This window comes from Coloeus monedula (genome assembly GCF_965178545.1).
Source record: "Coloeus monedula genome assembly, chromosome: 15".
Classification (NCBI taxonomy): Eukaryota; Metazoa; Chordata; class Aves; order Passeriformes; family Corvidae; genus Coloeus; species Coloeus monedula.
In genome coordinates, this window is record NC_138795.1 from 5,700,251 (window position 1) to 5,713,689 (window position 13,439).

Genomic DNA, 13,439 nt, shown 5'->3' on the forward strand with positions numbered 1-13,439 from the left:
TGAGAAAACTCACAAGAGAAAAAAGAAAAAGAAAGAAAGAAAAATGAAAACTTGGGATTCTCCCATCGACCAGGCAAGATTCTCTAATATTTTCATGCACCAAATTGAAAACATCAAGGAGAGAAAGCAAGTGAAATACTGAAAATCTCTTGAGATAATGGTGGGACAGGTTCATGTGCTTTACAGTGGCTGCCTTCTGTCCCTTATCACATATAAGTACAAAGCTATCACAAGACTGCTGCACCCAGAATTTTGGAGCTACTCCTTTGATATGAACAGCACTGGTGTCAGGGACATCTCCATGACCCAGCACAGACAGCAAGAAGGTCCAAAGCCCAAGAAGCAACACTCACAGACACCCAGGCATTAAATAAACAAAAGGAGTTTGACTTTCAGTTAAATTCTGCAGGCTTAGGCTGAATGCAGAATGATCTATGCAGGCGAGGCAGGCACATAAATCCAAGTACGGCCCCTGCGTTGTGTTGCCCTCCAATTCCTTTCCTGCACGTTTGGTGTGGCCCTGATTTGGACTGCAGGTGTAGCAGCAGTGGGCATGGAAAGGATGAGATGGGTGATGCATTAAGAGATGCTTTGGGGCAGATATTAGGGAAATCTTTCCAGTAGTCTGGGTAGTTCAGCAGGAGAACAGATTGCCTGGGAGATGCGACATCTCTGCCAGCAGCTGTTTTTAAGCCAGGATGGACATCTGTGGCTGAGAGCACGTCCTAGGTGGCCTCTCATGCTCCCTTTAAACCCAGGGCTGTTCTCAATGTCCTGATCTATAGAGGAAGAGGAAGTAGCACGGGACAGAATTTTCACTTTCAACTCTTGCAGATGGACCATAACAGGTCTTACAGGAGAGCAGGGAGCAGGGAAGGCAGGAGGAGCTCCAGCCAGTTATCTCCAACCCCTGTAGTGGAAGTTTGTGTGATGGCAGCCTCTGCCTTGCACTTAGAGCTGAGTATGTCCCCTTGCTTTCCACTGAAATGGCTTTTTGCAAGTTTGTAGAATCATTTAATGTGAAATATATATTTAATAATTTGGTTGCGCAAAGAGGTACCGAATGGGACAAACATAAAGAAGAGCTGGCAATAGCCTCTGCAATACTGTGCCCACTGGGTCCCTTCTTCATGAAATCCTAGCCCAGGTTCCATTTGCCTTGGATTCACTCAGTGCAAGCCTCTTGAGAGAGTGTCCAGTAGCAGAGCTCTGCCCTCCCAGCGCTGTCACAGCTCACAATGACCACGGTGCCAGGGGCAGCTGAAACCCGAGGGATGCTCATCCCGCTGCAGCCCCTGACAGCGCTGACATCCAAACCCAGCAGCACACACAACGTGGCTCCAGCCTCTGCCCACTCATTGCCATGCACCAGAAGCCCCAGATCCCATATGGAGTGTGGCTGCAGATGGATGGACATATGTGGATGCATTCACATCCCCGCCGATGGAAACGTCCCCGTGCAGCCGTAACGCTCGAGTGTGTGGTTTGCGTTTGGGGCAAGAGAGGATTTTTCTCCCACTAAATAAATAAAATACGTTCAGAGCAACTTGGGATAGAGCCATTCTAATCCTTTTATTCTTTCCAAAAGGAAAATGATTCCATATTCAGGGCACTGTGCAAACAATTAATTAGCCTAACGAAAATGAAAGGCTTAATTGCTCAGTATTATTGCGCTCATTGGCAGCCAGGCGTGACCAAAGAATAGGTACTGTTTTACCAGGGATAAAGAACAACTTTCCAGCTTTTAGGGCTTTTTTGGTATTTCAGCATCTAGCAGAACGATTTTTTTTTGAATGATGGTGCAATTCTCACTTCCACATGCAAAAAAGCTGGCAGTATTTGGAGACATCTGAATGAGCTGCTAGCCAATAAAAAAAGAGGAGACTCAGCTGGTGTGAAATGACCTGGCTGAAGGGAAGTCGATAAAGCTGTAACTTTCCTGAGTTGAATGACACCGTGGTGTCTCCATTGTGTCTCCAGCTGGAGACTTCATTCACAGAAGTGCTGTAACATCAAGAAAAAAATGTATTTTTTAAGGCATGCACCTAGAATTAAAGTACAGTCATCCTTAAAGCAGCTCCCTTTTCAATGATCTGTTGTTACCAGATGGAAAAGTGCTCTAAATGGATGCAGACGAATTTGTTCACTGTGGATAGGATCATGAGGGGTCAAGTTACAGGAGCTTTAAAAAACTGAACCGTTATCGTTAATGCATCTCTCATAACAAGGAGATAGAAAGCAGATGCTGACTGAGTATTGACCTAGCCTGAGGAGTATGGGTCCAGTAATTCTTCCTTTAGGCAGCTGATTCTCATGGGAAAATCCCCAAACATTCAGCTGTAATGCCATTATCTGCCTTGTGCAGATTCTGGTAACCAGAGACTCTTCTTTAAAAGCACGGTGGGTGAATTCTGCTCTCGTTCACACTTGCACACCCCCTGGAAGGCACTTCAGAGGGTTTCTCAGCAAGGTGGATTTTTGGTGTTTGGGGTGTGGGATTACAAAAAGAGAGGTGCTTACAATATGGAATAGTACAATCATGTGAAAAAGGTGAGAACAAATAAAACAGATTTGTGGCTGAAGGTCACACACAAAATGTGAAACAAAGAAGTAAACAAGGACCTTCCTGAAACCATTTCAGGCCTGTAACTTTGTATATGCAGCTGGGAACAATTATTAGGTGTTCTTGAGGAGTTTAAGACAAAAAAAAAGACAGTGATGTCAAGCAGGAATGGTCCTTCAGATGACTGAATATTCCAGTAACCTCTGTCAGGTTGATTAACAACATTCTGCTGAGCTCAATACAGCTGCTACATAACCTTGGAGAGACAGGCACTCCTCACTTGTAAAACAGAAAACTCCACCAGAACAAGGTTTTTCTTTTGAATTTATTTTGCAAATCTACTAATTCATTTTATGAAAGTATGAAATCCTACGTGGTTACATTAAACAGTTACATTACAATCCAGGTAATGCAAATCATCACTACAAAGTTAGTTTTAGGTACTCTTGGATAACAAGTAGATTTTAGGTCTTTTAAAATAAGTCACGAAGAAGAGATAGAATAGCCTTGTGATTGTCAAAGACTTTAGTTTAAAGCAAGGAAACCACTGCAGAATCTCCTCATCCTAAAAAAAGTTAAGAGAGAAACACTTTCAATGTTAATGTTCAATTAGATTCATCAAAGAAATTTAAGTGCACACATCTACTCTCAGGATAACTAGAACAGTTCACAAGTTGTTTGGAAACTGGTGTCAAATTCTATTCTCTGGAAATCACTTTTACCATTTAACATCACCATCGTCCTTGCTTTCAGATGCATAAAAATCCTGTGAAATGCACCAGAGCTCCAAATCCTCTCTAAATGAATTCAGTGGGAGTAGGATCAGTTCCTACATTCAGAGGGTACTCCTGATACACCAAAATCCTTACAAAAGCACCTCCTTCCCAGGAAGGAAATTAATTTAAGGAACAAAATACTGTAGTAATTCAGGAAAACTCTCAGCTTTGCTATCCAGCAATTGACACTGCAACTGCACTTCTGAGGACCTTTATGCATGGTCATTCTTTCCTCTCAGAAAGCAATAGGAAGACATCAGGTAACTGCGTTGAAGAACTCAGAGCTACATAAATAAAGCAGAAAAATCAAAGAAGAGATCAAATCTTTCTAGAAACTGCTCCCCTGACACCCGACACACCTCCAGTGTCATCCTGCTGCCTGTCAGCTGCCACTTCTGATGTGACACCTGTCAATCATAACTGCTTCTTAGGAAGCAATTAAATAGGGTTTAGATTTTGTAGTGGCACCTCTCACTGCGTGTGTTTTTAGGGGTTACACATCCAATGTGCTACTGCTGCATATCATGCAACAGTTTCACAGAAGCAAGGAGAGCTGTTTATAGGGAAATAAGGCAGGTGCAGGTACATTCTGATGGCCTGTGGCACAAAGGAGATTGAAACAGATCATTCTCTCTTGTAGCCTTTACCTCTTTCAACCAGTGCATCCTAAAGGATGCAAACTCCCAAATCTCCCCTCACACATGTGCAACAATGAATCCATTGTAGCTCAGAAGTGAAGCCAGCAGCTTCTCTCTTCCAACATAAATAGGAATTTATCCACAGAGTATCTTTTAACACTGATAACCTCAAAAAACTTAAAAGAAACCAGACAGTTCACAGAAAACTATACAAACTTTTCACCTGGACATAAAGTGCTATCAAACTATTGAAGCAAAAACGAAGTCACTGTTGAGGCAGCTACTTGAAGTGTGTACAGAAGGCTTTATTCCCCTGAAGCAGATAAAGTTTGCTACAGTCTTGGAAATGGCACCAAGCTGGTGGGAATGTTACTATAATAAAGGCCAGCAATTTTCTTCCTGACAAACCCGACAGGCCAAAGGCAACCAGGGTGATTTAACTGGTGGCTGACTGCAGGAATTTCCCCAGAAGGTAGTTTAAAATGGTAATAGATGCTGTCATTTTCCTCTCTCTGACATAGTAACTGTAATTCGTTCAGCCCCTTCATTCTGAGCATGCATTACCACAGACAGCCCCACCCTGCTATTACCACTGTGCCTGCTTGTTTTCCACCTCTACTCATGTAAATGTAATGTCAAATCCTCTTAAGAATCCTGAGCAGCCCTCCAGAATCACTTGTTCAACTGACATTTCTGTAATAATAAGGGAAGAAAAAAGAGTTGTGTGAAATTAAATGGTGCTCCTGTTGCCAAGTTGTTAAAATTATATGGCAATATGCTTCCAGTAGTTGTAAGAAATTAATTTGTGGAGTGCTTACAAGCTTTACATCTACTAAATCTCAACAGGATATAAAATACTATTTAAGTGATACAACTTACAAATGTTAAGGAGAAAAAAAAATCAGCACCAAAGAGTGGAAGAAGAAAGTAGATTCTTGTCTGCACTCTAATTCCTGGAGGCTGGATCTCTACAGCTGAGGAAGCCAGGTGGGAGATCCTTGGTGAAGTACTTTTGTGTGTATGTATGTCAGCACCTGCAGCTCTCCCTTCTGCCACCTCTGCAGCACATGAGGCTGGGCTCTAGCAGTGAGCCACTCCACTCCTGCAAACAGTGGCTGGCAAATAGCTCAGCCAGTCCCCCACTCTCTCTGCCACTGCCTTGTGACAGGACCAGCCAGAAAAGAGCGACTCAGTGTCACTACTTTTCACCTGCTTTATTATAATGCTGTTCAGAAAGATGTGCCTGGCACCTATCTGTAGATGATAAATTCATTTATTAGTTATGCCACTATGTGATTACTGTCATCCTTTTCTCACAACAACGTCAAATACATATAAAACTTTGGATTTTCTACAGTGAGTGAAATCAGCAAAGTCAAAAGCCAGGCAGTGCCAGCAGTGCTGTCCCTGCTCCATTCTGTGGGACAGAACCAGGGTAAGGCGCTTTGGCAATCAGCACCAAGTTTAAACAACAAGCTTTTAGAATACACACAAGTTTCCTGCAGATGCACAGAAAACTGAGACCTCCTGGTTGTTCTCTAAGCTGCTTTGAAACTACAACAACTCATTTAATCCAGCAGCAGATCCTGGCACTATTCTTTTCCTAAGTACAGTACATTTTGATAGCAACACACAAGCACGCGACACAAAACAGATTTGTTCAAGCTCACCATGGTTCTGATGGGCTACACGCACCACGAGGCAACTCAAAAAGAGCACAGAACTCAATTCATCAGGACAACACTGACTCAAAGGAATTTCAGCTCAACTTCGTGAGGAAAGAAGGAGCTCACAAAGGAAAAGTTCTTATTGCAAGTTGTACTGCTCGGCTTGGTCACTTCTCACACAGATCTGAAGTATCAAAAGCTACCAAGGAGCCAAGGACAAAGAACTCCTGTTGTGTAACTATTTTAAATATAGCAAGCCTGCTTTAGAAAGAAAAGCCCCTACACAATGTTCCAAACGGCCTTTTCTGGCAGACTCGAATCGTTAAATCAACACTGACAGAAAATACACACTTCAGATCTAGTTCTGGCACCTTGCAATTTGGAGAACTCTTGTGCACATGGGACCGAGGCAGCTTGTTTGCAGACCCTTTTCTCACACTATCCTTGGATCACCCGAGCTTCCTTCACCCCCCTGGGGATCACTGGGCTCAGCAGGTGCCTTCCTCGGCAGGCACAGAGTGGCAGCTGTCGTGAGACACGGTGTCGATGCTCTGCCCCTGGGACTGGGGGTGGATGGACACCTGCACGGCGATCTCCTGGCCCTGCTCGCTCATGGAGCCATCGTCCGAGTCCCCGGCCGGGGAATCGCTGCGCTTCATCTCCGGGTTCCTGGGGAACAGCGCGGCCTGGGCCCCGCAGCCGGGGGGCTGCTTGTCCTCCTTTCCCACCTCATCGGGGTCATCCACTCGCACGGCCTCGAAGATCTCCTCCATGAACGCCCTGCAGTTAAGGATCAGAGGCGGGAGGGGAATGCTCCTGGCGAGCTCTTCGATGTACCGAGCAAACTCCATGGTCTTAAACTGAGTGACTTTGGCCAGCTCGAGCGTTTTGGCAGATGTGATGATAGGGATACGCTTGGCTATCTCAAAAGCCTTCTGCAGCTTCTCAGCCCCTTCCGTGCGGAAGAACTCATTGATGGCCTTCTCCGTTTTGCGGAGGTGGCTGCTCATCATGCACAGGCGGGTGATGTTCAAAATGAGGGTGATGGCAAAGGCAACGAGGCACACAATCATGTAGTAGATACTCATGTCCCCTGAGGTGAAGATAACCCTCAGGGTGACTGTGTAGTACAAGGTCTCGTTATGATTAATGCCTGCACACGTGTACCGGCCCCGGTCAGCAAAGCTGACCTTTGTGATGTTGAGGGAATAATCAGCAATTCTCCACTGGTCACCTGCAGAGGGGAAAGAAATAAACAGAGCTCATGAAACAAAAATCCCAGGGTAAACATCAACAGGAGTCAAAGTTTGGCAGTAAGCAGTCCACTTCTAGCATCATAACAGTACACCAAGGACTGAAATGACACAGAAAGCCATAACCCACTTACCAATCCTACTGCTTAAAGGTAAATTATTCTGCATGCTTGCTACACTGGTTTTACTTCCTTCTCTCATCTGCACTTTCCAGTGTGTTTCTGGCCTGCTGGTTCTTCCTGACAGGGATCCTAATTCTTAACTAGGACTTCTCACCCAATGTTAAAAGACTGTCCTCTATAAAGTCTAATTTTCCATACGTTCAGAGTCAAAAGTCAAGTGACCCATGAAAAAGATCAGTCTGTAAATGGCTCTGTTGGCAAAAGAACGCAGAATTTTCTCAAGACAGTTTTCTGCTGAGCATGCAGTGCTGACAAGCAAAACCCAAGTAAAAAGAAATCAATACAAGAAGCTTTATACAGCATTTGCTGTGCATTTTTAACACAGGGGGGAAACTGTTTCCATAACTCATTTCTTCTAATTACTCTACTTTGAACTGTTTTCATAACTTATTCTTCTAATTACTCTACTTTGAACTAATCTCCAGATGGCATTATAACTACAAAAAGGTTACTGAATACTTAAGGCAGAAAAATGGCCTCCAACAAGATCCTATCCTATAAAATCCATTAGTTTGATGACCTTCATTAATACTAACAGAGAGAAAAACACACACATCTCTAAAACACTTTTTTAAAATTGAAAACTGCAGGGACAGAACTGTAAGAGCCAATGGCTGGGAAAATATATTCCCCTTAAGTTCAAAAGGGTTAAATAGCAGGAATTCCATCGTTGGCCATTACATATCGTGTTACTTTCCACAGTCTTACTGGTGCATAAACCAAAAAATACATGTACTAAGTATGGTTTAAAATATCCTGCAACAAAATTAAAGCACCAACTGCCAGCTGATAAAGTCACAAGCTGTGGAGAATTGTGTTTAATTCATGCATTTGGAAAAATATAATTTAAACCAGAGCAATAATAAATAAAACCATCAGTTAGTATTAGGTAAGATGAAGACTCATTTCTTCTGTATGGAATACTGCGATGACTCTTGAACAAGGTGATTCTGTGGGGCACCAAAGCAGGATGGATGGGCTGGAACAGAAGTACTCAGGTGTAATTCCCATGCAACATGTCAGAGGGCAAAGGGCTTTGTTTTGCTCTCTCCTTATCTCCTAATTGCAAAAATGGGAGGATAGGAAGAGAATATTATAATAAAGTCCCAGGGGTTTTCCAATACTGTAAAAAAGGGGAATAATGATGGATAGAAAACAGCAGGAAAACTCACCTTCATCTTTCTGTTCAAGCAGGTGTCCTCTGGAGTTATACCAAAGGATATGTTCATACTGGCTGATGTTCAGTTTACATTCAATTAAAATACTAGTCCCTTCTTTGGCTATGATATCATGGTGTGCTGGAGAACTTATTAAAGCTTGAGACACTGCATGAAGTGATGCATTGAAAGACCCAAAAGCAACTGTCCTGTTAAAAGCTACATTTTCCACTGTGAATCCAACTGAAAGATCAGCACTAACAGTCAAAATTAACAGGCAATAGCTGAGCTTCATGGAAAGCTAGTGAAAATTCTTTCATTTAATTTGGAGAAATGAGGTCGTATGATATCAAGCTGTCTGTTTTGCTCTGAGATAGGAGAGGGGGCTCTTGGTTTGTTCTGTGCTGGAAAATGTCTGGGATCCAAACGCACTTTCAAGACCATGAATATTTGAAGTGGAAACTGGAAGTACAACTGAAAAAAAAAGATAAAGCAGTAAGTTTATTAATGACAGCAAGGTTACCACGTATTCAAATTTAATTTCCAGTAAACAGATTTCGATTAGCGTAATACAGACTGTCAGCTGAGAGGTTCCAAATCAGAGCTTTGCTCAGAACACAGTAATAAAATGAGGGTAAGAAGGCATTAGCACAGCCTCCAGTCCACTAGATGTTCATCTTCCCAACCAGATAAATAATCTCCGGAATAATAATCATTAAGAGGAAAAAGGTTTTGCAAAAAGAACAAATTGTTCAGACTACTCGAAATGCACAATTATCTTTAAAAGTGGATTCTGCATTTGTTACCAAAGAAAAAGTGCTTTCTTAATAGAGGAAGAAAAGAGAGAAAGAGGATGTCATTTCTGCCTCCCTCTCCACCAATATCAAAGTGCTTTTAAGCCCTGGTTTTCTAAAGCCAGTCTTTCATTTACCACCCAGAGAAAAACCAAAGCACACACACACATCTGATTATTAGCACTTACATCTACTTACTTGATTTTAGGGGTACAACTGGTATTAGGGGTCTAAATACTACATAACGTGATTTAATTACTTGGAAAAGTCTCCTGGTTGTTATCTACAGCCAGAAGAGGAAGTCCCTTTCTGAATATCAGGACACTGATGTCTACATATACTTCCTTTTTTTGCAATCTCTCTTGTTGCTGCTGCATTTTCTAAGCCTGCTTCCTGTTATTCGTTTGTTTTACAATGAGGTCCTGTTGAAAACCTTTTCGTTTATGCTGCTTCATCTCAGCAGTCATATATTCTTCATTGTCTTCTCTAGCCAAACTTCATAGCAATGTGAAAAATTGTTTTGTCTAGATACTCTTCAAATTGATGTGCACAAAAGATATTTTAAGACATTCGGATACAGCCTTTAATTTTCTGTCTTCTGCACACACAGACTTTCCTTTTTTACAAGCCAGAATAAAACCAACTTGTAACAAAATGAGATGACACTGATAAGAGACAATCTGTTATCAATTTTCCTGGAAGCCTGATTCAAGAAAATTTCTAATCCAATATGTGTTCCCTGAAGTTATGACTCTATCCAGACTGCTCCAGAGCCTTAAAAAACCATTTACAAAGTACAGAAGCCACAAGCTCAAATGTTATCCTAAAGAATACCTCACTTCATACCATTGACTGTGTGACTTCAAATTTATCATCTTTTCTTCTACAAATAACAGATGTTAGTGGAATGGAATTTCATAAATATCACCACACAAAGGGACCCATTTACTTGATAAATAATGCAGACACTTTTCATCCTTCTAGAATTAGTAGTTAACACTATCTAAAGCACTTCTGAAAAACAATGTAATATGCATAAAGCCAGGTGATTTCTAGTAATTGTCTATCATCAGAGACAAACCAAGCATATTCAAAAAGGGGAATTCTGCTGATAAGATGCTATCCAGACTGGGAATTTTTTTCAGTAAAAGTTAATTTGCCGAAGGTCAAACCAGATTCCAGACTTGACATCTGATGAGAAATGTGTTATTTGACCCATTTCCATTTCTGTTGTGGCTATTGCCAAAACCAGTTTAACAAAGAAGGCAAAGAAGACAGCTGTGTCCAACTCTCCTTCAAGCTTGACTAACCAACTCACCCACTGAATCCTGCAAGAGAAACTGGAAAACAGGCTCCCTACTTGTTTCTCTGTAAACAGCAATCCCTTCATCTGCCTTCTTCTTCTTTTTTTTTTTTTTAATCATTGGCCCCACTCTGTTTTCTATCATGCCTCTTGTCCTTTCATTTAAGATGAGACTACTGCAGAGAACTCAATTATACCATTGTGCTGGAGAAGCTACTTTCCCACAGCTAAACAGTTAAAACCACTACCAAGGCCTCTTTCATTCCTGTTTTTCACCAGCTACACTTCAGGGAAAGTGTTACTGAGTCCTGCTGCCTCTGGAGAAGAGCATCCCATCCACAGCAACAGCACAGGTCTGAAAATAACCCAATACTAAGGCTGCTGTTGATAACAACTATTCTTTTGTTTGAGGGAGTGGTTTTAACCTTCCATTTTTAGACCTCTGGTATTTTCAGTGTTTCAGAGCCCGCAAAAGACTGCTGACACTGACCTGCTTGTTTGGGTAACCTTGTGCAGGCTCCTCACAGGCAAGCTGTGGACTGGTAGTAGTTTGTGGACCACTGACATTTGGGTTGCTTTAAAGGTCTGTCACACCTTGCAGTGGCAAGTGAGGTGCTGTGGTCCCAGACCTTCAGCTGACATCACCCCATGAACCAGCTGACTTTAGCTAAAAACGCATTTAAAAGCTTTTGCATGCATCAGACTTCACAGCACCTGATACAGTTAAAACAGACAATACTTCTGCAGCAAACACAAACCCTCAACTTCACCCTCGAATCCCAGGCACATAATAACTTACAGTCTTCTAAAACAATAACCTCCCAACTGAAACGTTAGATTTATTAGAGAATAATCCCAGGGCCTCTTGTACTCTGCCTGTGCTATTGTCATTTGAAATTATTAAATTTGAATTGTTAAGGTTTCCAAGCGTCTGTGACGTTTCTCCTAAATGACATTATGAATCTCACTCATTTATTTAACACAAGAAATACTCAGCAACATTTTCCCTCATAAGAATAATTATCTTCAGTAATTGCATATGCTCTCCACTATACTTGCACTGAGCCTGCATAATGCATAAACCATTGGTGATGGGTCATTTAATTTTACTATTAAATTCTTCAAGGTCTGATTTATTAGAAATTGTTTGTCTTTTGGAAAAGCCATTATTGCTAAGCAGACAATGATCTCTCGCTGCTGAGTGCTGGGAACAATAAAATGATTTGCAAAATCCATATTCTTCATCCATTGCACTTATGCAAAACAGCTGCTGGAGCTGATAAAGGACCCAAAAAGGATAAAGCGCGATCAGTGCCAACATCACAATTCTTCAACAAAGTGTTAAGCTCAAGCAAGATGAAATGTGTCAGAATAGGAACTGGCTATTTTACAACTGAACCTGAAGCTGAGCTCAACACATTTAACCTTTATTAAACCATAAGTTGTAACAACAAATAGCAGTGGAAAGATAAAAATCTGTGATGCATGCATTTGTATGAGTCATCCTTGGCTCCTACCCTGAAGAAGTGTATTTGTGTCTAACTTAGAGCACTCTAAGTAGTCCCACTGAGGTCAGTGGAAGCACTGATAGTACTTAAAATTACACACATTTATATGGCACTGCAAAATTGGGGCCCAAGAGGTTGCAAGTTATATGGTTTTACATTCACTACTTATAATATCACATCATACCTGGAGTAACATGAGGCAGTAAACCAAGACACACCAGACAGAGCACAGGCTGCTGATGTCTTGCAGAAATACAATTTGCAAGCCCCCTCTGACCCTCTGTCAAACCAGGGGAATGCATTTGGCAGAGCCCTACAGACAGGAACTCTTGTGGGATTTATGAACATACCATGGTCTTGACAAGAGCCATTCTGGGTGCACCCAGCATGGGAGAGGCCACAGGGAGGGCTCATTTCTGCTGGCACCAGCCAAAGCTCTGCAGGGGAATGGCAGCACCCACGGTGCAAAAACCAACCTAAGGAGCAAATCCACAGGATATCAGGGCCAGCCTCGCTGGGTGAGGCTCCCTGGTGGGATGTGATGTTCTTCTGTGCACAGTCCCGTGGCTGCCTGACAGGATTTCGTGTTTTCCTGCACGCATCCCTTGGCTGCCTGACAGGACACGGTGTTTTGCTGTGCTTATCCCTTGGCTGCCTGACACCTGTCACGAGGTAACCTGCCACGACACAGCATCGGCTGCGCACCAGAACAGGTTTTTTTGCCCTGTCAGCTAAAAACCACCAGGCACAAAGTTCCACTTAGCATTACCCTGTTCCCACAGCCCCAGTGTGCTCCAAGTTCACTCGTGGAAAAGCCCCGGTCCCGCTGGGCTGGTGGTGGCAGTGGGACACACGACGCGACTACACTGCAGCCGAGGGCACCGGGCCACGGGGGTGACACCACGCGGGCTGGTGTCACTGGGGCATGATGTCAAGCCAGAAACACAAACTCACAGAATATTCTGAGCTGGAAGAAAACCAAAAGGATCATCCAGCCCAACTCCTGGCCCTACTCAGGACACCCCGACAATCCCACCTCGTGCTGGAGAGCGCTGTCCAAACGCTCCTGGAGCTCTGGCAGCCTCGGGGCCGTGCCCATTCCCTGGGGAGCCTGGGCAGTGCCCAGCACCCTCTGCGGGAAGAACCTTTCCCTGAAATCCAACCTAAACCTCTCCTGACACAGCTCCGGCCGTCCCCTGGGTCCTGTCACTGTCAGAGCAGAGCTCGGAGCTGCCCTTCTGCTGCCCCTCGGGAGGAGCTGCAGACCCCCATGAGCTCTGCCCTCAGTCTCCGGTTCTCCAGGCTGACCAGACCAAGTGACCTCAGCTCCTCGTGTGGCTTCCCCTCGAGCTCCTCCACCACCTTCGCTGTCCTCCAAACCCATCCCTTGTTGCCCCAGCTCCATTTCCACGCCGGAGCAGCGAGGCGGGACACGGGCCTGCGGCCTCCCCCTCCGCCGCTGCCCCCCGACCCCGACCTCGCCAGGTGAACCTGGCGGTACCGCCGCTCTCACCGGGACGAGGGTACCCGGCCAGGCCCGGCCCGGTCCGTCCCGCAGCTCCGCCGCCGCGCCGGCCCCGCCGCCCGGACGCGCTTCC

The 13,439-nt window shown here is 43.8% G+C and overlaps 1 protein-coding gene across 1 annotated transcript; it reads right to left on the minus strand.

Annotated features, from left to right (window-relative positions):
* Positions 1–2,941: 2,941 nt before the first annotated feature.
* Positions 2,942–13,438, minus strand: MFAP3 (microfibril associated protein 3). The gene is made up of 3 exons (XM_082291316.1): positions 13,355–13,438; positions 8,252–8,710; positions 2,942–6,878 (listed from the first exon to the last, which is right to left on the minus strand). Exons 2-3 carry the CDS (start codon positions 8,529–8,531, stop codon positions 6,133–6,135), a joined length of 1,026 nt encoding a protein of 341 aa, XP_082147442.1. The 5' UTR covers positions 8,532–8,710; positions 13,355–13,438; the 3' UTR covers positions 2,942–6,132.
* Position 13,439: the final 1 nt, after the last annotated feature.